Raw genomic sequence first — 26,703 nt, 5'->3', positions numbered from 1 at the left:
AATTTACCTTCTGTCACCAGTTTGCTGGGTTTTCTAGATACACAGGGTTTTCTAGACACACACTGAACAGTGATCTATGGAAAGTGAAAGACTAGTGAGGAGAGAAAATCGTCCTGTATTCTGGGCCACTTCATGAATACATTACATAAGTCTCTCATTATCAGTGATTCCTTCCCTCAGTGTCCCATGCTGCTGGCAGTGATGGGGCTCGGGCTGGCAGTGATGGGGCTCAGCTGCTGGCAGCAGTGAGAACAGACTGTGTGATGGCCAGTGATGGGGGTCTGCAGCTTCTAATCTGCACAGGGAATGGCAGTTACTGATGTAATCTGTTCTGTGACAAAGCCTCTGCTGTGTGAATGAGACAGCTCTGTCACTGATGTCTTCACACAGCAGCAGATTTGGTGCAGCAGCCGTCTATTGGGTATACAGCCTGCAGCAGTTTCTATAGTGTATACAGCCAGCAACAATCTATATTGTGTGTGCATGTGTAATATATATATATATTATGCTGGAATGGAGGCAGAGCTGGAGTGGAGGATGGGTGGCATCTCCAGGGGACCCTAATATGTTGTCGGTAAGGAACCCTGAAATTTCGAGTGTCAGCCCTGCAGGGATGAGAGCATAGATGGAAGAAGACATCAAGGTGGAGAGAGCACAGAGGGGAGAAGACAGCACAGGGGAAGAGCACACAGGGGGAGACAGCACAAAGGAGAGAGCCCATGAGGGGAGAAGACAGCACAGGAAGAGAGAGCGGACAGGGTGAAAGACAGCTCCACAGAGCTCACCCCATCGTGACATCACTGCCCTCCTGATCGGGCCCACGTCTAGTATATATATTATACACATATATCTACTATAGACTTGCATTAGGTGCTATATATAGTTTCATTACACAATATACAATTATCTACAAGGAGTATGGCATGGAACATGTAATGGCCCTATCTATTACCATTGTGGATGTGATGTAGATTGTGCTGCTTTCACAAATACAGGATCACTGCTGTGTTCTTTCCAATGCTGGAATGATGATAAAGATGAGTGCTGGTGCAGTTTACTGACTGCCAGTGAGTGGGCAGTGGGTGGTGCTGGTCACTGGAGCTTGGTGGGAGCTTGGTGGAGCTTCACACATACACTGCTACACTGCACCAAATCTGCTGCTGTGTGAAGACATCAGTGACACAGAGCTGTCTCATTCACACAGCAGAGGCTTTGTCACAGAACAGATTACATCAGTGACTGCCATCCCCTGTGCAGTCTATTCTCACTGCTGCCAGCAGCCGAGCCCCATCACTGCCAGCCCGAGCCCCATCACTGCCAGCAGCCTGGGACAGTGAGGGAAGGAATCACTGATAATGAGTGAGTTATGTATTGTAGTCATGGAGTGGCCCAGAATACAGGACAATTTTCCCTCCTCACTAGAGTTTCACTTTCCATAGATCACTGTTCAGTGTGTGTCTGGGAGAGGAGCAGCTGGGAGGTTCTGCTCTCTGCACTGAGGCTGCTAGAGGGGGAGGATTTTTTACTGTGTGAGGAGGGCTTGTTCATGTGGACGGGGAGGGCCTGTCACTATGGAGGGTGGAGTTGTTGCTATAGAGGGCAGGTTTTTAGTAGAGTAGGAGGAAACGACCAGTTCTCATTTCAATGCCAGAAAACACCCCCCCTTGGACGTTCTGCTCAGAAGCAAGAGAGTGATATCTAGAAAACCCTGCAAACTGGTGACAGAAGGTAAATTGCTTATTGTCACCATTCTGCAGCCCAGATATGCTCTGAGATTATGTGAAAAGCCCGGACAACCCCTTTAATGTGTGCACATACCCTAATAGTCATGAAATATGTAAAGTCAAGAACATTTTACATATCCTTCATTCACTGTAAACTGACAATACAAAAAGAAAGCAATATAAATTATTATTATAAATGTATCCTTGCATGCATATGACACTTTCAGGAGTTTTACAGCGTTTATTGAACTTTAAAGAAATGCCAGCTGTGAGGTTGAAACTTTACATGATGCTTTTTCTGTTTCTTGGAGCCTGTCCTCAATGCGCATCTTCTTAAATAGCATTTGTCGGAAGGGTTGGCACATGAAAAAATAAATGATTGGATCGAGGCAGACATTTGCTGCGGATAGAAGCAAAGTTACTTCTTTTACATAGTACAAGTTTTTCTTGTTTTGACAAGAATAGCTGTTTCCAGTCTGACTTATTGTGTACGGGATCCGACATAAGTGATAAGGAACAAAACAGATAAAGAATACAATCAAGATGCTGTATATGTTGCGCGTGGACTTTCTGCCAGCATTGGAACCCCTCCTCAACTTCTGATGGGATTGGTATATTTTCCTTGAGATGGAAACATAAAAGATTACCAGTAAGGAAAAAACCAACACAAAAATTCCTATGCAGATGTAATTTGAAGCTTTATGCCACTTTAAGCCCAGCTCACTTTTTAGCTGGGCACATGAAACTTTTACCGTGGTTTCGTATGGTTGGTCGGTTAGGATCATATTAGGGATTGAAATGAAAGCCATAACTGCCCACACCAGTGCCGATATCAGCTTACTGTAGAAAACACTCTGGAGCGAAGATGAGGCATTCAGTGGTCTCACAATTTTAAAATATCTATCAAATCCCAAAATGCCCAGGAACATGATCCCGATGTACATGTTCAGATAAAAGACCACCGCGGAATAGCGGCAAACGAACACACGCAACTCTTCATTCCCAAGTCCTGCGTCGCTAATTATCTTCATTGGAAATGTAAGGACCATTAAAAGATCAGCAATGACAATGTTTTTTAGGTAGACAATGAAGCTCCTGTTACTGGGAATGTAGCAGAATATCCATAGATTGAGCCCATTTAGAAGTAGTCCCACAAGGAAGACCAACGTGTACATGGCGGGCAGAACTTTGGTGACGACGTCCGCATTAGGATGACATTCAGAATTATTTTCCTTCGGCTCTTCAGTGAGATTAGTCATTTTTAATTTTTGGATGGGTGTGTTTTGTAATTGACTATTTGATTTGAGCAATTACAGGACGCTGAGATCTGATCAGGGATATCAATGTCTCCTGTTAATGGATTGTAATTAAATTTGTGAGCTTTCACTTAAAAAGATGCAGCCAACAGGAAAACACACCAGAAAATTCAACGGCACAGTTATTTAGCAAATGCATTTTGTCTTATCTTCAGAGTGTGACTCCATAGAAAATCCATTCTAGTTGGGGCAATTATCCATAGCCATCACTAAATGGAACAAAAGCGTCTTCTTTAGGGGTAAAGCTGTTTAGATACCTTTATCAACCATCGGATGGGCCGAATCATTCTGTAGAGTAGAAGCGGTGTCTTCCTCGCCCACATGTAGCTCCTCTAAGTTTCCAGGAACAAACAGCTACGGATAGAAATTGAGTATATATAGTTATTTTATGGAACACGTACTTGATTATCAGCCATTATTCTATGGACTTCAATATAATCAGGACAATATTGGGTCACATTTTGCATTATTAATTTCTTTATGATATACATAGGAAAATTACTTATCCAGGACTTTTTTTTATAACCATTTTCTGTTCTAAAAGAGACAAATTAAATAGATAAGCAGACATGTGAACAGAGCCTTACCTATCGAAAGCCGTACCTATCATTTGTATTACGTATTTTACTTTATATTTTCATATTATCGAGCTTATGCTCTGCACACATTGCAATTTATACCAGTTTTCCACAGAGAAATAGTCTTCTACTCTTTGTTTAGAGCAAAGACTAATACTTTGTATAAACAGTTCCGAAAATGAGACATAAAATGTAGAAATATGATTAAAATTGCAGAAAACTAGCCTTGATGATCATTTGAAGTAAACACAGGATTAATATTGGTGTTATTTCATTCATTCTGCTACTTTTCCTAATTCTGCAGAATGTTTAGAGTATAATACTGTATTGTAAATGATATATTGCCTAGACACCACTAATGCACAAATGAATCCTGTCTTGTGTAAAAAATCCTCTTCAGTTATTCCTTATTTTATCATCCGATATATCTTGAAAGTCATATTATTGAGTGTCAGGCAGTGGGACCCCTACTAGTTTCAAGTCAGAGCAAGTGAAGTTTCCATAACTCCCCATTTTTAGTAATAGACTGTGACCATGCATGTGTGACCACATCTTCTTTCCCAAAAGTCCAAAAGTACTTGTTTTTACAGTTCTGTTCTCCATGCTATACTGTACTCCAAAGATAAAATATACCTTATATAAACAGGTAAGTAGTAAATGCAGCGTGTGAGTAATGGGGGGCAGACTGTAACAGGATGCAGTAAATTGCAAACTGGAGCTGGATGAATGGCAATGTGTTAGATTGTGTAGTCACATCAAGTGTACCCCTGTGCTATAAGGCCAAAGTAGAAGCTTGTTCTTCACACGTCAAGTATTTCTTGTTAAAGTACTATCCATGCTTTTGACAGATAGCACTCCTAGCTATGATATTCTATATGCAAGAGAGAGAGGGGAAAAAAGAGACAACTGTCACAATTCATTTTTGGATTCATGGCAGCTTTGGTTCTGCTATAATTTGAAAGTTGTTTTTTTCCTTTTGGGCCATCAAGGGTTAATGTCCGTTTCATTGCTGGCAGCTTCTTTGTTGCTGGTCAGCTGTTGTGGGTGATGACCACTCCCACCATCCTTTAAATAGTCACATGTCGGTAATAGAGTTATTCTATGAAGACCAGCCTGGAGTTAAGGAGCTCTCTGGTGTCAGCAGTGTATCTTCGGTGTAGCTTCTCTGGAATTCGGGTTCCCGGTGCCGTATCCTCTGCAGAGTCAGTAGCTGAGTAATGTTTCCCTGATCTTTGTCTATCCTGTGTTTGTCACTTCCCCTGTGTTGATACCATCTGTGGTGAGGATAGTATCCTTGCTGGCCAGTGCACTAGCCAGGGTATAGTGAGGTGACAGCTAGGGACTAGACACGTGACGGCGGTGGTGGGAAGGACCCCCATAGGGCGTTAGGGGAGCTTAGGGATAGGCATAAGTTGGAGTCAGGGAGTGTCCCATCCCTCACTCGCTACAGTTAGGGCCTTCTTCTCCCTATTCCATCCAGTTGTTGGGGTATGTTGTACTGTCCGCCGGACGTACCCATTGCAACAACTTTTTCCCAAGATATTCTATGGGCCTGTGCATGTGTGCATTTTTTCCTCCAACCAAGTGGTCCGCAGAAAATATCGGAAACATGTTCCATTTTGATCCGAGCATCAGATAAAAATTGGCAATGCAAGTCTTTGGGTCTGTGATGACAACCAGTGCGGTCTGATTTTCACAGACTGTCAGAATGGAGATGATGGAGAAACTTTATTTTTTTTCTCCACGTACAAGAAAAGCTGATGATACTCGGACTACACTGTGATCAAATTCTGAGCAAACTCTCATTAAAATAATTGACATATACTGACGTCTGAAAGAGCCCTTGCCCTGGGACATGATCTGGCGTTTCTGCATTAGGTCTTGACCAGAATTATATACAATTTTTCTGCCACATACTGTACATAAAAAGATAATTGGACACAATACTCCATTAAATTGCATACAACATCAAGTAAGATTTGTTTGTTTTCATAGCAGGGGTTTAATAGTAACCATATATTTAAAATTTATGTTAAAACAAATCAATAGTACACATGAAAACAATTAACTTTGCAGTACATCATATCAGAGGAATCAACTTTTTTCTTTTCTTGGACTGTTCTTTCTCTCTCAATTCTAGGGTAAAATCTGTATTTAGCAAAAACAGATTTTTCCCATTACTTACAGTGCCTTGCGAAAGTATTCGGCTCCCTGGAACTTTTCAACCTTTTCCCACATATCATGCTTCAAACATAAAGATACCAAATGTAAATTTTTGGTGAAGAATCAACAAGTGGAACACAATTGTGAAGTTGATTGAAATTTATTGGTTATTTTAAATTTAAGTGGAAAAACCAAAAACTGAAAAGTGGGGCGTGCAATATTATTCGGCCCCTTTACTTTCAGTGCAGCAAACTCACTCCAGAAGTTCATTGTGGAGCTCTAAATGGTCCAATGTTGTCCTAAGTGACTAATGATGATAAATATAATCCACCTGTGTGTAATCAAGTCTCCGTATATATGCACCTGCTCTGTGATAGTCTCAGGGTTCTGTTTGACGCACAGAGAGCATCATGAAGACCAAGGAACACAACAGGCTGGTCCGTGATACTGTTGTGAAGCAGTTTAAAGCCAGATTTGGATTCAAAATGATTTCCAAAACTTTAAACATCCCAAGGAGCACTGTGCAAGCAATCATATTGAAATGGAAGGAGTATCATACCACTGCAAATCTACCAAGACCCGGCCGTCCCTCTAAACTTTCATCTCAGACAAGGAGAAGACTGATCAGAGATGCAGCCAAGAGGCCCATGATCACTCTGGATGAACTGCAGAGATCTACAGCTGAGGTGGGACAGTCTGTCCATAGGACATCAATCAGTCGTACACTGCACAAATCTGGCCTTTATGGAAGAGTGGAAACAAGAAAGCCATTTCTCAAAGATATCCATAAAAAGTGTCTTTTAATGTTTGCAACAAGCCACCGGGGAGACACACCAAACATGTGGAAAAAGGTGCTCTGGTCAGATGAAACCAAAATCGAACTTTTTGGCAACAATGTCAAACGATATGTTTGGCATAAAAGCAACACAGCCCATCACCCTGAACACACCATCCACACTGTCAAACATGGTGGTGGCATCATCATGGTTTGGGCAAGACTTTCTTCAGCAGGGACAGGGAAGATTGTTAAAATTGATGGGAAGATGGATGGAGCCAAATACAGGACCATTCTTGAAGAAAACCTGTTGGAGTCTGCAAAAGACATGACACTGGGATGGAGATTTGTCTTCCAACAAGACAATGATCCCAAACCTAAAGCAAAATCTACAATGGAATGGTTCACAAGTAAACGTATCCAGGTGTTGGAATGGCCAAGTCAAAGACCAGACCTGAATCCAATCGAGAATCTGTGGAAAGAGCTGAAAACTGTTGTTCACAAACGATCTCCATCAAACCTCACTGAGCTCGAGCTGCTTGCCAAGGAAGAATGGGCAAGAATTTCAGTCTGTCGATGTTCAAAACTGATAGAGACATACCCCAAGCGACATGCAGCTGTAATCTCAGCAAAAGTTGGCACAACAAAGCACTAAGTTAAAGGAGATGAATAATATTGCACGCCCCACTTTTCAGTTTTTGAATTTCCACAAAAATGTCAAATAACCAATAAATTTTGTTCAACTTCACAATTGTGTCCCACTTGTTGTTGATTCTTCTCCAAAAATTTACATTTGGTATCTTTATGTTTGAAGCATGATATGTGGGAAAAGGTTGAAAAGTTCCAGGGGCCGAATACTTTCGCAAGGCACTGTAGATAGGAGATGGCAGTTGGTGCTTTTAAAATTGAATGGAGAAGAAGGAGCAAGAGGCTGACAAAGACAATCTGCTGCAAGTTCTGCTGAAGTAATAATTACAGATCTCCATAGAATTTTTTTGTCATCTTCTATCTCAGTAATGAGAACTAGTATCCACTGAAGACAGATCTGTAAATTGAGAATTTTGAGAACAAATGATCAGTTCAGAAGGAGAGAGAATATTTTTCTGAAAAGATTTTATAAAGTTTCTTATTTTCACGTGTACTATCAATTTCTGAAAGAAAAACTTATTAAAAATAAAACATCGGTTACTTTGTGAGTCCTCTGCCAACAAAACAGGGGTTCCGATTTGTATATTTTAGGTATAATTATAATAATGTTTATTTATATATCACCAACATATTCTGCAGCGCTTTACAATTCACAGGTTCACATACAACAGTTATAGCTAAAGATAATACAATAATTAAAGCAAAAATAATGACGACCCTGCTAGCAAGAGCTTACAATCAACAATGAGATGGGAGTGATGAAGTACAGGTGCTTATTAACAATGGTGGTCCTGCCATCTGGAGGGAATGGTGGGTAAATGAAGGCTGCACAGCCAGGTGGTAGTGGGATAGTGTAACCTTCCCTGCAATTTTAGGGCTGCATTTCAGTTGGGGGAGTTGAGAATTTGGTCAAGAGCGATGGGGTCCTCAATGCCTGGAGATACAGACCCTCCTCCTCTTCAGTACTTTTAACATCCACCTTGGCTGTCTTCATGGCTTCTGTTTTCCCAAGGGCAATGGTAATACCTTTTCATGGAGTATTGCCCATCATGTGTAGATACCAATGTCACTCATTACCAGATAGCCAACCCATATGGTGCCCAATTACCATCTATTCTAAAATGTATTTTCACGCAGCTTGTTTGGATACATAAGTGCTGTAAATGTCTAGAAACAATGTAACTGTAATAAAAAATGTAATTAACTAGTATCCTAAGTCTCCGGGACATCGGCACCTAATCTTACTGCTTTCCCACCCAGCACTCTCATGAAGTTTCCCATCACAAGATGTCTCTTGTTTGTTGAAATGTTTGCAGTGTGTTTCATATAATGTTCTGCAGAAATTCCTAGAGGAGTTTTGTTAATGAAATGTTAATATCCAATTTTAATGTAATAAATATGTTTAAAAACCTAAAAATACCACAAACTATCTCAGCAACAAAAAAACAGCATTTGTTTGGCATACGCTGTCAGTAATTTTCATGTGTACGCTAAGTCCATGTGTTTTTGTGTTTCCTATTTTATTTCTTCACTCTTAATTTTCTTTGCATTTTTACTATTTTTTGTTATAAAGAGAAAAGGCAGCAGAAAGCAAATATTGCTGGTCTTCAATACAAGCTGCAATCAGATATAGCAAAGGTTATCATGCCTCACAAAACACCATCTTGAAAAACTATTGATTGATGTCAAGTTCGGTGTCAAATTACACTTTTTTGTGCAATGTTATATCAGTGCGGCGTTATCTGTGTCAATTTAAAGGAAATCTGTCAGCAGGTTTTTGCTGTGTAATCTGAGGACAACATGTGGTAGGGGATAAAACACAGATTTCAGCAATGTGTCACTTATTAAGCTATGTGTCATGACTCTGGACAGGATGGTCTCGCCTCCATCCTGGTCAGGTCAAGGTTAATTTTAGTCAGCCTCTCTTTAATTTTGGGGTGGCTATTTATCTGTCTCTGCTGGTTATTTGACCCACTCGGCTTGTCCCCGTTCACTCTTTGTCTTGTCCCTAGGTACTGCGCGTTCGTCTGGATTGTCAGGAGGAGTACGAGGTGGAGCGCATTGTGGATTCCTGGTTGGTCTGCCGTTCCCTCCAGTATCTTGTGCACTGGAAGGGGTATGGTCCTGAGGACCGATCCTGGGTTCCTGCCCGATCGGTTCATGCTGATTGTCTGGTGTGCTCCTATCACGCCCGGTTTCCTGGGAAATCTGGGGGTCCAGTGGCCCCCTGTTGAGAGGGGGGTACTGTCATGACTCTGGATAGGATGGTTTTGCCTTCATCCTGTTCAGGTCAGGGTAAATTTTAGTTTGCCTCTCCTTGGTTTTGGGGCGGCTATTAAGTGTTGTCAGTTCCTGGATTTAGTGTCGGTGATACTTCCATATACTCAGTTAATGGTTGCTGACCCAGGTGACTCGTCCTTAAATGTGTGCCTCTGTGCTTGTGTGCCTTGCTGTGTATGATTCGGTTGTTTGTCCCCTGACTTCTGTCTTTGTATCCTGCTTTTTTATTGCTCTGTCTTGTCCCTAGGTACTGTGCGTTCGTCTGGCTTCTGACTCATGGCTCTCCTTGACCCCGTTTACTGTCTTTGCCTTGTGCTCTGCGAGCTCAGTGTCCTTCCCTGCTCTCACGGTGCAGTGGCTCCGCCCCTGGTCACGTGATCGCTGAGTGCCAGGTCCTGAGCTCATTACACTAGTCGCCCGCAGGTCCTAGTGCACTGTGTGCCTTCTGCCTGCATTCCTTGCTCTCATTCACACACACCCCTGATAGTGCCCTCTAGGCAGCGCCAGTGAGACCTTAGGTGTCATCACACTATGTGCTGTTGTTTAACTACAGTGAAGATTTGATTACTAGGACATTATCATTGCTGTGATTAGTTGCCATGTGATCACTATTCCAACTCTTCCCCTTGATAAGCGGCTCACTGTCAATAGATTATGTATATACAAAGCCTGAAGTGGATGGGGTTAGGGTTCTCAGCTCTGTTTCATGATACATCTAAGAACTCTGATTATGTCACAACTGCTGCTCCCAGTAATCTAAGTGATACATCGCTGGAATCAGGGACTCTTTCCATGCATTATACTGCTATCAGATGAGGTAGCAAAAACTTGCTGACAGATTCCTTTTAACCTTTGCAGGATCTCTACAGCATATGTTTCCCCATTTATTATATAGCTGCGATTTTTTTGAAATATCTCAGATAATACTGTGTATTTCCTTACACGGAACAGTAAGTGGTTACAGGGAAGGAAGTAAAAACTGAAAAAGTTAAATTAGCTGCTTGGGGGTCAGAAATTGTGGTCACTATCCCTCCTTGTGTTAGTCTGTTCAGTAGAGTTGAGCGATACCGTCCGATACTTCAAAGTATCGGATCGGAATGGATCGGCCGATCTTTAAAAAAAAGTATCGGTATCGCCGATTCCGATACCGGAAGTCCCATTCAAGTCTATGGGACTTCCGGTATCGGAATAAGAAAAACCCTGTTTTTGCCTTGTACAGCCTCTCTGGGGTCTGTACGGGCCTTTCGGGGGGCTGTGCCGGCCTGCCAGGGGGTCTGTGCAGGCTCCGGTGGTCTGTGCCGGCCTGCCGGGGGGCTGTGCCGGCCTGCCGGTGGTCTGTGCAGGCTCCGGTGGGCTGTGCCGGCCTGCCGGGGGGCTGTGCCGGCCTGCCGGTGGTCTGTGCAGGCTCCGGGGGGCTGTGCCAGCCTGCCGGGGGGCTGTGCCGGCCTGCCGGTGGTCTGTGCAGGCTTCGGGGGTCTGTGCAGGCATCGTCCGATGGGACTACAAGTCCCATCGGGCGATGCCTGCTACCATGACAGTGATTGACACATTAGCCAATGATGGGACAGTAGTAGTCCCATCATCCGGCTAATGTGTTGAATGTAAAAAAAAAAAAAAAAAAATTACATGCTACATACATGCTACATACATACAACATGCATACTACATACATGCTACATTCATACTACATAAATACTACATGCAACATACATACTACATATATACTACATACATACTACATGCATGCTACATACATACCACATACATACTACATACATACTACATGCATGCTACATGCATGCTACATGCATAACACATATATACTACATGCATGCTACATACATACTACATGCTACATACATACCACATACATACTACATGCATGCTACATACATACTACATGCATGCTACATACATACTACATGCTACATACTACATATATACTACATGCATGCTACATACATACTACATGCTACATACATACTACATATATACTACATGCATGCTACATACATACTACATGCTACATACATACTACATATATACTACATGCATGCTACATACATACTACATGCTACATACATACTACATATATACTACATGCATGCTACATACATACTGCATGCTACATGCATGCTACATACATACTACATACATACTACATGCTACATACATACCACATATATACTACATACATACAATACATACATAGACATACAGTACATATAACATAGAGTAACATACTTACCAATACTTGTCACATTGTTCCCCGAAGCCATTGTCTTTTCCGGAATAAATATTAACATAACAAACCACAAAAATACTCACCCACGATCCGAAGCAGTCCACGAGTGTGTCCCACGACGATCTTGGGTAGAGAACTGCAGCATCAGCTGATGCTGCCGTTCTCTACGGGCTGTAGGAATCCAATGACGGAAGGTAGGTATCCTTCCGCACTGTATTCCTCCGCCACTTAAAAAAAAAAAAAGTCCCTAGTCTCACTTTATGCCATTGCTGTGTGGGAATTTCCCACGCAGCAATGGCATAAAGTGAGACTAGGGACTTTTTTTTTTTTTAAGTGGCGGAGGAATACAGTGCGGAAGGATACCTACCTTCCGTCATTGGATTCCTACAGCCCGTAGAGAACGGCAGCATCATCTGATGCTGCAGTTCTCTACCCAAGATCGTCATGGGACACACTCGTGGACTGCTTCGGATCGTGGGTGAGTATTTTTGTGGTTTGTTATGTTAATATTTATTCCGGAAAAGACAATGGCTTCGGGGAACAATGTGACAAGTATTGGTAAGTATGTTACTATATGTTATATGTACTGTATGTCTATGTATGTATTGTATGAATGTATTGTATGTATGTAGTATATATGTGGTATGTATGTAGCATGTAGTATATATGTAGTATGTATGTAGCATGCATGTAGCATGCAGTATGTATGTAGCATGCATGTAGTATATATGTAGTATGTATGTAGCATGCATGTAGTATATATGTAGTATGTATGTAGCATGTAGCATGTATGTAGTATGTATGTAGTATGTATGTAGCATGTAGCATGTATGTAGTATATATGTGGTATGTATGTAGCATGTAGTATGTATGTAGTATGTATGTAGTATGCATGTAGCATGCAGTATGTATGTAGCATGCATGTAGTATATATGTAGTATGTATGTAGCATGCATGTAGTATATATGTAGTATGTACGTAGCATGTAGCATGTATGTAGCATGTATGTAGTATGTATGTAGCATGTATGTAGTATATATGTGGTATGTATGTAGCATGTAGTATGTGTGTAGTATGTATGTAGTATGCATGTAGCATGCAGTATGTATGTAGCATGCATGTAGTATATATGTATTATGTATGTAGCATGCATGTAGTATATATGTAGTATGTATGTAGCATGTAGTATGTATGTAGCATGTAGTATGTATGTAGCATGCATGTAGTATATATGTAGTATGTATGTAGCATGTAGTATGTATGTAGCATGTAGTATGTATGTAGCATGCATGTAGTATGTATGTAGTATGTATGTAGTATTTATTTATTTTTTTTTTTTAACATTTAACACATTAGCCGGATGATGGGACTACTACTGTCCCATCATTGGCTAATGTGTCAATCACTGTCATGGTAGCAGGCATCGCCAGATGGGACTTGTAGTCCCATCGGACGATGCTTGCACAGACCCCCGGACATCAGCACAGCCCCCCGGCAGGCCGGCACAGCCCCCCGGCAGGCCGGTACAGACCCCCACAGGGTGCACAGACCACCGGCAGGCCGGCACAGCCCCCCGGCAGGCCGGTACAGACCCCCACAGGGTGCACAGACCACCGGCAGGCCGGCACAGCCCCCCGGCAGGCCGGTACAGACCCCCACAGGGTGCACAGACCACCGGCAGGCCGGCACAGCCCCCCGGCAGGCCGGTACAGACCCCGGGCAGTCCACACAGCCCCCCGGCAGGCCGGCAGAGACCCCCGGAAGGCCCGAAATGACGGCGCATCATGATGCGCACACACCGCGCATCATGATGACGTCAGGCTGTCAATCAACTTTGAACTTCCGATTCCGATGCCGAATTCCGATATTGAAAAAATATCGGAAGTCGGTATCGGAATTCCGATACAGCAAGTATCGGCCGATACCCGATACTTGCGGTATCGGAATGCTCAACACTACTGTTCAGCAATGCTTTCACAATCATTTAACCCCTTCCCATCATCTGATGTACATGCATACTGCAGAGAACAAGGAGCTTCCGCAAAGCTCCCGACATACAAGTGCTTCTCACTAAATTATATCATCAACAAGTTAACTTATTTCAGTTCTTCAATACAAAAAGTGAAACTGATATATAGAGTCATTACAGAGTGATCTATTTCAAGTGTTTATTCCTGTTAATGTTGATGATTATGGCTTACAGCCAATGAAAACCCAAAAGGCATTATCTCAACAAATTAGAATACTTTATAACACCAGCTTGAAAAATGATTTTAAAATCAGAAATGTTGGCCTACTGAAATGTATATTCAGTAAATGCATTAAATAATTGGTCGGGGCTCTTTTTGCATCAGTGTTACCGGGCATGGAGGCGATTAGCCAGTGGCACTGCTGAGGTGTTATGGAAGCCCAGGATGCTTTGATAGCAGCCTTCAACTTCTGCATTGTTGGGTCTGGTGTCTCATCTTCCTCTTGACAATACCACATAGATTCTCTATGGAGTTAAGATCAGGCGTGTTTGCTGGCCAAAAAGATTGTCAACAGAGGAAAGCATGAAGTGCTCTAAAATTTCCTGGTAGACGGCTGCGCTGACTTTGGTCTTGATAAAACACAGTGGACCTACACCAGCAGATGACATGGCTCCCCAAACCATCACTGATTGTGGAAACTTCACACTAGACCTCAAGCAGCTTGGATTGTGGCCTCTCCACTCTTGCTCCAGACTCTGGGACCTTGATTTCCAAATGAAAAACAAAATTTACTTTCATCTGAAAACAGCTTGGACCACTGATCAACAGTCCAGTTCTTTTTCTCCTTGGCCCAGGTAAGCCGCTTCTCTCATTGTCTATTGGTCATGAGTGGATTGACACAAGGAATGCGACAGTTGTACCCCATGTCCTGGATATGTCTGTGTGTGGTGGCTCTTGAAGCAATGACTCTAACAGCTGTTCACTCCTTGTGAATCTCCCCCAAATTTTTGAACAGCTCAATCCTTTCAAGGCTGAGGTATCCCGGCTGCTTGTGCACCTTTTTCTACCACACTTTTTCCTTCCACTCAACTTCCCATTAACATGCTTGGATACAGCACTCTGTGAACAGCCAGCTTCTCTGCAATGACCTATTATGGCTTACCCTCCTTGTGGAGTGTATCAATGACTGCCTTCTGGACATCTGTCAAGTCAGCAGTCTTCCCCATGATTGTGGAGCCTGCTGAAACAGACTAAGGCCACTTTCACACGTTCAGTATTTTACATCAGTATTTGTATGCCAAAATCAGGAGTGGAACAATCAGAGGAAAAGTATCATAGAAACATGTCACCACTTCTGCATTTATCACCCACTCCTGATTTCGGCTTACAAATACTGATGTAAAATACTGAGTAGTTACTGAACATGTGAACATGGCTTTAGGGATCTTTTTAAATGCTTGGGGAGTATTTGCAGGTGTTTTTTGTTAATTATTCTAATTTACTGAGATAATGACTCTTGGGTTTTCATTGGCTGTAAGCCATAATCATCAACATTAACATAAATAAACTCATAAATTTGATCACTCTGTAATAACACTATATAATATATGAGTTTTATTTTTTGTATGAAAGAACTGAAACAAATTAACTTTTTGATGATATTCTAATTTAGGGAGAAGCACTTGTATATTAGGTGGTAATTGAGCCGGCTCAGAAGCAAAGTTGATGCTATCAGTAGTGACTTCAGTAGATATAATAGCTGACATCCTGCTACAACATCTACAATCAGCACAAGCACATATCAAGGCCATTTTAACCTTTACATTATATTTCATGTAGATAGTTGTGAATGGGGCTTCCTCTTTCCCCCCATCAGTACCCTCACGACATCATCACGGTTTCATTACAGCTGGAGGTCAAACAATCTCTAGCTGTGCTGGGAATTAGACCAGTGATCAGAGAAGTGAAAGTTCACATCCTTTGGTAGGACTAATAAATCAATTAGGCCCAACCAAGGTGCTGCATGGCACAACAGAAGTGGCAAAAAAGATAATTAAAATACTATTTTTTAATGATACAATGATATAAAAACATATATAAAACAGCAAAAGGTGCCTCACAGACTGGAGATGCAGACCAATTGAGAAATGCAGAAAAACTGCTTGCTGGAAAGTTATAAGGGGATAAATAAAGTGCCAGTGCTAGCTAATCCCATTGTGAGAAAATGTAAACAATGCCTGACAAGTGTATACATTGAAGATACAGGGTGAAATGCGTGTCGGGGTGTAGGGATGTGGCACCTTGAGACCGCTTGCAGCCATTCATAACTACAGCATCTATTTGTTTACATTTTAAGTTACACTGTTGGTTGTCACTTCAATGTTTGCAGATGTCAGACATTGTTTACATTATCTCATCCCCAAACATCATGCTGTTTTTCAGCATACGGCACTGGCAAAATTCATATAATTAAAAGAAGAATGAATGGACAAATGTCCCATGACATTCTTGACAAAAATCTACTGCCACTAAGTAGGATGACGAAGATGAAATGAGGGTGGACATTTCAGCAAGACAATGGTCCCAAACACACAGCCAAGGAAATTCTCAATTGGTTTCACAGAGAGAAAATAAAACTGCAAGAATGGCCCAGGCAATCACCTGATCAGAATCCAATAGAAAATTTATGGAAGAGAATTTGTCTGTCCATAGAACCTTCAGGATTTAAAGAGTGTTTGTGTGGAAGAATAGGTTAAAATCACACCTGAGCAATGCATGCAACTAGTTTCTCCATACAGTTGTGGCCAAAAGTATTGACACCCCTGCAATTCTGTCAGATAATACTCAGTTTCTACCTGAAAATGATTGCAAACACAAATTCTTTGGCATTATTATCTTCATTTAATTTTTCTTAAATGAAAAAACACAAAAAGAATTGTCCTAAAGCCAAATTGGATATAATTCCACACCAAACATAAAAAAGAGGGTGGACAAAAGTATTGGCATGGTTCGAAAAATCATGTGATACTTCTCTAATTTGTGTAATTAACAGCACCTGTAACTTACCTGTGGCACCTAACAGGTGTTGGCAATAACTAAATCACACTTGCAGCCAGTTGACATGGATTAAAGTTGACTCAACCTCTGTCCTGTGTCCTTGTGTGTACCACATTGAGCATGGAGAAAGAAGACCAAACAACTGTCTGAGGACTTGAGAAACCAAATTGTGAGGAAGCATCAGCAATCTCAAGGCTACAAGTCCATCTCCAAAGACCTGAATGTTCATGTGTCTACCGTGCGCAGTATCATCAAGAAGTTTAAAGCCCATGGCACTGTGGCTAACCTCCCTAGATGTGGACGGAAAAGAAAAATTGACAAGAGATTTCAACGCAAGATTGTGCGGAGGTTGGATAAAGAACCTCGACTAACATCCAAACAAGTTCAAGCTGCCCTGCAGTCCGAGGGTACAACAGTGTCAACCTGTACTATCTGTCGGCGTCTGAATGGTAGGAGACCCAGGAAGACCCCACTTCTTACCCCGAGACATAAAAAAGCCAGGCTGGAGTTTGCCAAAACTTACCTGAAAAAGCCTAAAACGTTTTGGAAGGATGTTCTCTGGTCAGATGAGACAAAAGTAGAGCTTTTTGGGCAAAGGCATCAACATAGAGTTTACAGGAGAAAAAAAGAGGCATTCAAAGAAAAGAACACGGTCCCTACAGTCAAACATGGCGGAGGTTCCCTGATGTTTTGGGGTTGCTTTGCTGCCTCTGGCACTGGACGGCTTGACCGTGTGCATGGCATTATGAAGTCAGAAGACTACCAACAAATTTTGCAGCATAATGTAGGGCCCAGTGTGAGAAAGCTGGGTCTCCCTCAGAGGTCATGGGTCTTCCAGCAGGACAATGACCCAAAACACACTTCAAAAAGCACTAGAAAATGGTTTGAGAGAAAGCACTGGAGGCTTCTAAGGTGGCCAGCAATGAATCCAGACCTGAATCCCATAGAACACCTGTGGAGAGATCTAAAAATGGCAGTTTGGAGAAGGCTCCCTTCAAATATCAGGGACCTGGAGCAGTTTGCCAAAGAAGAATGGTCTAAAATTCCAGCAGAGCATTGTAAGAAACTCATTAATGGTTACCAGAAGCAGTTGGTCACAGTTATTTTGGCTAAAGGTTGTGCAACCAAGTATTAGGTTGAGGGTGCCAATACTTTTGTCTGGCCCATTTTTGGAGTTTTGTGTGAAATGATCAATGTTTTGCTTTTTGCTTCATTCCCGTTTGTGTTTTTTCATTTAAGACAAATTAAATGAAGATAATAATACCAAAGAATTTGTGTTTGCAATCATTTTCAGGAAGAAACTGAGTATTATCTGACAGAATTGCAGGGGTGTCAATACTTTTGGCTACAACTGTACATGATGTTTCTTGAATCTGTCATCACCAACAAAGGCTTTTGTATTAAGTATTAATTTAATTTCAGTAAGTGTGTCCAATACTTGTCTCTGTGTAATTTATCATTATTCCGCATAACTTAATTTATAGACTTCTATGGTTTGATTTATCTGTGGATTGGACAGGTTGTTACTGACATCTGGTGAGAATTTCACATCAATAGCATCTTTAGAAATATATTTACTTAGAAACTTGGTGACATGTTCAATACTTATTATCACATGCTGTGAGTGTATGTATATATAGACAAAATATTGTTGATAAGTGCCAGCCTGCAGGTTACAGCACAGTAGCCTAATAATATCAACTGTAGTAATATCAAGATAGAGAATAAACTTTTAATTCGCTATGTGTGCAAAAAAAAGCAATGTTTTGAAACCCCTAAAAATTTCTGGCTTAAGCAATTACCTTTATATGTTACATGCTTAGTGAGAGGAATTCCCCTTATGTGCAGTCTAAGTGTCACATGGTCTGTCAGTTTATACACACCACTAACCAGACAACACCATAAAAACCAATGATATTGCCAAACAAGTCAGGGACAAATTTGTTGAGAAGTACAAGTCATGGTTGAGCTATAAAAAAAATCCCAATATTTGAAGATCTTACAGAGCTCCATCAAATTCATTATCATCAAATAGAAAGGACACGGTACCACAACAAACCTGCCAAGAGAGTGCCGCCCACCAAAACTCTTAGCCCGAACAAGGAGGGCATTAATCAAAGAGGCAGCACAGAAATTAAAGATAACCTAAAAGGAGCTGCAAAGTTCCCAAGCAGAGACTGGAATATCTGTCCATACGACCACAATAATCCGTGATCTCCATAGAGGTGGCCTTTATGGAAGAATGGACTGAAAAAAACTATTGCTTACATGCAAAAAATTGGAATGCTCATTTTGAGTTTGCCAAAACACATGTGGGAGATTCCCCAAATGTATGGAGGAAAATGCTGTGGTTAGATAAGACCAAAATTGAACTTTTTGACCATCAAGGTAAACACTCTGTCTGGTGCTAAACCAAGACAGCTCATCAACCCAAGAACACCATCCCCACAGTGAAACATGGTGGAGGCAGCATCATGCTGTAAGGATGTTTTTTAGCAGCAGGGACAGGGAAAATGGTCCGAGTCGAGAGGAAGATATGTCGTGCAGAATACAGGGATATTCTGCAACAAAACCTGTTTCAATTTGACAGTGATTTGAGACTGGAACGGAGGCTCATTTTCAAACATGGCAATGACCCAAAGCATACTGCTAAAGTAAACATGAACTGATGCAAACCTTAAAAAAAGACAGTGAAATACCAGGTTGTGAGGTAGCGAAATGTGAAAAATGCCAAGGGGGTGACTACTTTACAAAGCCACAGTACACACGTGGTCTAAATTGTTGGTACCCCTCGTTTAATGACATAAAAACCCACAATTGTGACAGAAATAACTTGAATCTGACAAAAGTAATAATAAATCAAAAATCTATGAAAATGAACAAATGAACGTCAGACATTGCTTTTCAACCATGCTTCCACAGAATTTAAAAAAAAAAAAATAAAACTCATGAAATAGGCCTGGACAGAAATGATGGCACCCTTAACTTAATATTTTGTTGCACAACATTTTGAGGCAATCACTGCAATCAAAAGATTCCTGTAGCTGTACACTGACTGCACTTTGGCTCAATCAGATGTCAGTGATAAATTGATGTCTGCATGAGGCTTTACTGCTGGGTCTGCAATGAGAAGAGTTGACTTTGTCACCAGTTATTGCACTCTATACATTGAAGTTTAATGTGCAGAACATCGTAGCAGTGACAAAAGTAATTTCTTCTGATGCACTTTGCAGATGCAGCAGTAAAGCCTCATTCAGACACCCATGCATCACGGACATCTAAATAAGGCTTTACACTGACACAGCAAAGCTTCATCAGTGTTTAGAGCTCAGTCAGTGTTCAGAGCACAACGGCGTGATGATTATACTACTGAGCTCAGAACACTTCGGGTGTGAGAAGACATTGGCAGCCTGATATTGCACTAGTAGTTCCAGGCCACCGATCTGTTCTTACCATTGAAAGAAGTCACTATGATTCTTCCAGGGGTGAGAACAGGTCGGTGGTCTGGAATTAGTACTGCAACATCAGGCGGCCATGTTCTCATCACTGCTGTCCTAGAGCCTGGTCTTCTTGTCACCGCTGTAGCAATGGTAACAGGGAGAAATTGTAGCTCAATGCACAACGTTGGGCTACGGCTGGGTTCGCATTGCGTTATGGCCCTGCGTTAAACGCATCCGTTACATAGCGACACTAACGCTATGTAACGGATGCGTTAACGCACCCATTGGCCGACATTATAGTAACGCATCCTAACGCATGCCAAATTTGGCATGCATTAGTGATCATGTGTTACTTTGTGACGCACCTCAGAACGCGGTCTACCGCATTTTCGGGTGCGTCGAGTCTAACGCACAGTGAACATACGCGTTCGCTGTGCATAGACCTGTATGGCTAGCGCATGGTAACAAAATGCTACCATGCGTTAGCGCATACGTTAGTGCTAGGTGCACAAAAGATGTCAAAAATGACATCTGCGTTAGGGCATCTGTTTAACGGATGCCCCTATCGCAAGGTGAACTAGATGGCACCTGACTCCACCTACAGCAATGTACTGGGCAGCCCATGAGTCATGCACAGTTTGGAAGAATAGCTGATAAGATCAAATGCCAACTCCAATCTCCTATGGTCTGGAGCGGCTGGATTTGTAGTGTGTAAGAAAAAAAATAAAAATAAAGGTTAATATAGTACATTTATGTTGTTTTATAAATAAATGTATATGTAATAAATCATTAAGAAAAAATGATACATTTTAAAACTAGTCCCACAAAAAACAAGCCCGCATACTGGCATGTTCACCAAAAAATAAAAGTTATGGCTCTTTGAAAAAAATGAAAAATCCATTGGTCATTAAGATGATCTGTCAGCAAGTTTTCGCTATGTAATCTGAGGACAACAGGAGATAGGGGCTGAAACACTGAATTCGACAATATGTCACTTTTTTGGCTGTGTGTTGTTGTTTACTTATAATTAAGGTTTTATCACTAGGAGATAATCACTGCTGGACTACAGCAGCCCATGAGCCCTGGCCCGACCACACCACCTCCTCTGATAAGCTGCTCACTGTCAATAGACATTTTACACAAATAGCTGTGATTTGGGTGAGGTTAGCTTTTGAGCTCTGCTTCATACAAAAACTGATTATGTCAGAATTGCTGCACCCAGTAAACTGATAAGTGATACATAGTTGTAATAAGGTCAATATTATGCTGCTACTCTCGGAATAAATAGAAAAAGCTGCTGACAGATTCTATTTAACAATTTATGGGGCATATGTCTTTGGAAACATAATCTGAACACTATTAGTTAGGCACTAAAGTGGCATCCTTGAAATTTTAACTCAGCGCACTAATTCCTGCTCACCGTAGAAGAATTCCATGCATTAGCAAAATGGTGCCACTTATTGGGAATTTCTGTCCTTCTGGCAATTAGGGACTCTGCAAATGGCACCCACAAACCACTCCAGAAAATCTGTGTCCCAAAGGCTAAATGGCGGACCTCTTCTGAGTGATGCCTTGTGCTCAAACAGTGGTGTACAATACAACCATAAACATGGCATTGACGTACGGGGAAATAGGGCAATACATTCTGGGATACTTTTTTCTTATTAGCCATGGTAAAATTAGAATCATAGAATCATAGAACCATAGAGTTGGAAGGGACCTCCTGGGCCATCTGGTCCAACACCCCTGCTCAAAGCAGGATTCAATAAATCATCCCAGTCATGAAACATTTTTAAACTAAATTGACTTTTTGTAACAAAAATTCAGTACAATAATTGTGGGGAATATATTTTTCAACGTTTTTGCAAAATACTGAATATTCAATTGTCTGGGTTCTGTCTCTGATTTCTATGGCTAGATCATAAACCTAGTAATGTCTGTGGAGCTGTTCACACGTTCAATTTTTTTTTTACGGATTGCGTATCCATGCAAAAATCACGAAGACATGTCCATTTTTTACCGGCATTACAGATGAAAATTACCGACACAGGTCTATGGATCTGTGAAAATCAATGACAGGTCATAGATAAGATCAGTCTGCAGTCCATATACTTTCCATGATAAACATTATAAAGGATAGGAGAAGCTTTGTAAGTTTTTTGTTTATTCATATGTGAAAATTACTGATTAAACTGATGCAACAACCAAATAATGAAACTCGGATACAAAACATTGACGATATTCGTAACAGTTCTGTTCGTATGTGTGCATACACAGACATCTGAATGAGGCCTCAGGTGGCAAGAGGTTAATGATGCACATGTCAATATGGGCCAACTGACATGTTGTCGTTAAAGGGAATCTGTCAGCAGATTTTTGCTACCCCATCGGAGAGCATTATAATGTAGGGAAAAAGAACCTGAATCAACAATGTATCGCTTAGTTTACTAGCTGCAGCAGTGCTGATACAATCAGAGCTTTTAGATTTAGCAATACAGCAGAGCTGAGGAAGCTAACCCTGCCCACACCAGGCTCTCAATATAACAGGAGGGGCGGAGTCAGACTTGGGCTTACAAATTGCTCTAGTACAGCAATGCTATATTCCTGGTACTAAAACAATCATTACGAGTATTCAAAACCTCAGACCTTAATAGGAGAGTCACCAAATCTGTGTTTTAAACCCTATAGCATGCTGCATTCAGCAAAAACCTGCTGACAGACTCATTTTAACAAGGTCACGACATTATGCAGGCAAGTAAATAAAGGATTTATTAAACCAAAATCCACTAGGTACAAAGTGTTCATGGCAATGAGGTCATATCAAGACACCTGCAATTTATCCCAACTGACCCAGGAAGCAACTCCATATGGGAACTTATTCAATACAGGAGAGAAAGGCTGGAGTCTAAAGTGCTTCACATATCAACAGCATTTTATCAGAACACACAATTACAAGAAGAAAAATGACATAAGCGATACACAGGAGGTTCTTTTCCTGGGCAGACTTCTTTTTTCGGTGCTATTTATTGGTATGTTCTGTCTGACCATTATAACCATACTTATTTATGGAGATTTGTCCATCTCTTGTTGCAGACTATGATGTTTAGGATATCTTAAAGAGTGTGAGATTGTCAGCATGTACATACTACATACTCGTACTTCTTTATAAGGACTTGTGCACTGCCATTGGCTACTATGCTAAAGCTAGTTTCACACTAGCGTTTATTCGACGCAGCGCACGGCGCCGCTAAGCCCCGCCCCCTGCCGGCTCCCTGCCCGCCCCATCCGGTCATCGCAGCCTACTATCGCACATGGACGCTTGCGATCTGCGCACCCTATCTTTAGCATAGGGTGCGCAGATCGTGCGCTGGATGTGCGCTAGTAGGATTTTGGCATGCGCTGCACACTTTTGAAGGTGTGTCGTGCGTGCCGAAATGCAACATGCTGCGTTCGGCGCACACGGGCGTACCTTCAAAACTGCGCAGCGCACGCCAAAATCCTACTAGCGCACGGCCAGCGCACGATCTGCGCACCCTATGCTAAAGATAGGGTGCGCAGATCGCAAGCATCCATGTGCGATAGTAGGCGGCGATGACCGGATGGGGCGGGCAGGGAGCCGAAAGGGGGCAGGGCTTAGCGGCGCCGTGCGCTGCGTCGAATAAACGCTAGTGTGAAACTAGCCTTAGATGTTTAATGTTATGTCAGTCCTATTCATGAGATTTTCTTACACCAGATAGATTCTTGTCAGTTCCCCTTTTTTTGCTGTGATCATATTGTGATCATATTTTATACACAGTTCTTATGTCATTTTTTCTACTTTTAAGTGTGTGTACTAATAAATCGCAGCACTTTAGACTCCAGCTTTTCTCTCCTGTATTGAATAAGTAAGTAAAGGAGAAGTGGAAAACAGAAATGATGAGGCAAGGGAGACTGGATGAAAAACTTCAAAGCTGATTGAAGACTTTTTTTTATTCTTCATATGTATCTTTATATTTGCTTATACTTACCAATATTTTAAAGATCTAAACCAGAATAGGGCCACCTGGGACTTTCTCTAAAATATCCAGATCAAAATAAACAGGGGCTCTGTATACCCAAAATATTTATGAGCTACCTAAAATATCCAGGAATAGCCCCCACAATGGTCACTTTTGGATAGAGTTCGTAATTGCCCCTGAAAAACCAGCACTGTTGATCTACAAAATAAAGCCCCATTCAGATGTCAGTTTTTTTCCCGTGTGAGAAAAACGGCCTGAGTTTCGTCAGTGATTTATTCAAAGTGATGTCAGCTTTTCACTGGTGAGAAAAAGAAAATGTTTCTCCATCTTCTCCCATCTACTAGTGAAAAACAGACAACAGACGAGCGCTACCCGATTTTTTTCCCGGACACCTTAGATTTTCATTGCCAACAAAAAATCAGACAGGTGAACCACCCTATAGACTGTTATAGGTATGAGTGCTATCCATGAAAAAAGTGATGCATGAATGAGATTAAGAGAAACTGTCATAAAAACATTGCTCATATAGAAGTAGATGTTCTTTTGTTCTACCCAGTAGCGTAGCTACCGGGGGGGCAGAGGGGGCGGTGGCCCCGTGCCCCGCGCTCTGATGGGGCCCACCCGAGCTATGCTATGTAACTATATTGGCGTTCAGATCGCGCCGATACAATTACATGCTGCAGCAGGGAGTGAGTCATGTGACCGCTCTTCTGCAGAGGAGAGGGGGAGGGGAGGTCACTCACCCAATCCTGGCTGAGCGCACTCTCCTTGAAAGCTCCCTGCTGCAGAGAAGTCATCAGCTCCAGCAGCAGCCTGGACGGAGGGGGCTCTGCCTCTGCCTGTGAGCTAAGTTCACTGTCTGCTCTGCACTTGATTGCTTCTGACTGAGAGGAGCCTGAAAGCTGAGGAGTGTGCTGCTCCAGGACCAGTGGACACTGCACACAGCATGGGAATTGATCAGTATCTATGTTACCTACTATTTGAAGTGTCTAATCTGTTGCTTTGGATATATACATACAACTTACTGCTATTTGGGTGTAATATTCATTACATGATGCTCTCCTTACGTGTTACATAGTTTTCAGGCACTTTGCAGCGGTCACTGATGCGCTATATGGCGATGGTTTGTCTTGGCCTGGGAATTTACTGCACTTTGGGACTGAGAGAAAACCAGGAAAAGTGCAAACTAGAGATCGCACTGCTGGCTGCAGTCATTGAGCTGTGCAGAGAAAGCGGCGCATCCTCCCTGGCAGGCAGAGGGAGGGTTAAACCAGTGTATCGATCACCTTATCTCGCTGTTCGTGCTGGCGTGTAATTATTAACCTACCCGTTACCAGGCTGACAGCGAGTCCTAGAGGATTAGGGTACGTGCACACGTTGTGGATTACTCTGCGGATTTTTCCGTGCGGATTTGGCCAAATCCACAGGTAAATCTGCAGGTTAAATGACCTGTGCTTTACCTGCGGATTTAGTGCAGATTTTGTGCGGATTTCCCCTGCGTTTTTACACCTGCGGATCCCTATAATGAAGCAGATGTCAAAACACTGCGGATTCCGCACAAAGAATTGACATACTGCAGATTTAAATCTGCAGAAAATCCGCAGCATGCGCACTGTGTTTTTCATTTCTCATAGACTGTACTGTACAACGCAGCAGAAACTGCTGCGGATCCGCAGGACCAAATCCGCTGCAGATCCGCAGCAGTATCCGCAACGTGTGCACACTCCCTAACTAGTGTTTGCTGCTCCCAGAGTGCTCCTACTGGGAAGTTAAGTCTGGCACTTGTAGTGCCACAGCAGCAGTTAGTGCTTGATGACAAATAGCTGTGGAATAGTGTTTTTCTATACAGCGATTGTTAGTGGCATGGACATTTTACTAATGTGATATAATATATTAGTATCAGTAATGCAGGTGACTTATTGTTGGAGTGAATCCTACAATGTGGTGAGCTACAGGGGGAGGGAGGTCACCCCGGGACCAGCGCTTTAGGGGACCCACCCACAGCACACTGATGGTGTTACATTCTGCGGCAGATCAGGCAGAATCAATCTCCCTGCTCTGCCACCCGGCCGCTATGGGGCCCCTGAGTAGGCGCAGGCGCCCTGCGCCAGCAGTGGGTCCCCACCTGTCATTGCAAAATCAGCTGTGTTGGCTGGATGCCATTTCAGCTGACTACATTGATGAGAGAAGGAGCATTACGCTCCCTCTCCCATCATCCCCCTCTCATCAGCTTCTGATGTCACTAACGCCAACACTGACAAGGGGTCGCAATGACGTCACTGCTCGGAGCCTACAGTCTGGAGATGTGTGGGAGCTCGCAGCAGTGAAGAAACCAGGAGGAAAGGTGAGTTTTGGATTTATTTTTTATGAAGCTGCCTATGGGGTGCATTATATAAAGGGCTGCATTATTCTATAGGGTCGGCCTATGGGGAGTGCATTATACTATATTGAGGACTTAACTTGTCTGGCACATTATACTATATGGAGGCTATCTAGCGGGTCATCATAC

The 26,703-nt window shown here is 42.2% G+C and overlaps 2 protein-coding genes across 2 annotated transcripts in view; one reads left to right on the top strand and one right to left on the bottom strand.

Annotated features, from left to right (window-relative positions):
- The window catches only part of MED12L (mediator complex subunit 12L), a 1,194,146-nt gene that overhangs the window by 310,445 nt on the left and 856,998 nt on the right, over window positions 1–26,703 (top strand).
- P2RY14 (purinergic receptor P2Y14) overlaps window positions 1,849–26,703 on the bottom strand; it is a 143,660-nt gene continuing 118,805 nt past the window's right edge. Inside the window, exon 3 of the mRNA XM_073579059.1 lies at window positions 1,849–3,394. Within this exon, the coding sequence (XP_073435160.1) occupies window positions 1,976–2,983 (1,008 nt within the window). The 5' untranslated portion in view covers window positions 2,984–3,394 and the 3' untranslated portion in view covers window positions 1,849–1,975. The remainder of the gene's footprint in view (window positions 3,395–26,703) is intronic.

Source organism: Dendrobates tinctorius, unplaced genomic scaffold (assembly GCF_039654945.1).
Source record: "Dendrobates tinctorius isolate UK_male_01 unplaced genomic scaffold, ASM3965494v1 ptg000060l, whole genome shotgun sequence".
Classification (NCBI taxonomy): domain Eukaryota; kingdom Metazoa; phylum Chordata; class Amphibia; order Anura; family Dendrobatidae; genus Dendrobates; species Dendrobates tinctorius.
Note: the sequence above shows the minus strand (reverse complement) of the source record. Positions and strands in the feature narration are given on the sequence as shown.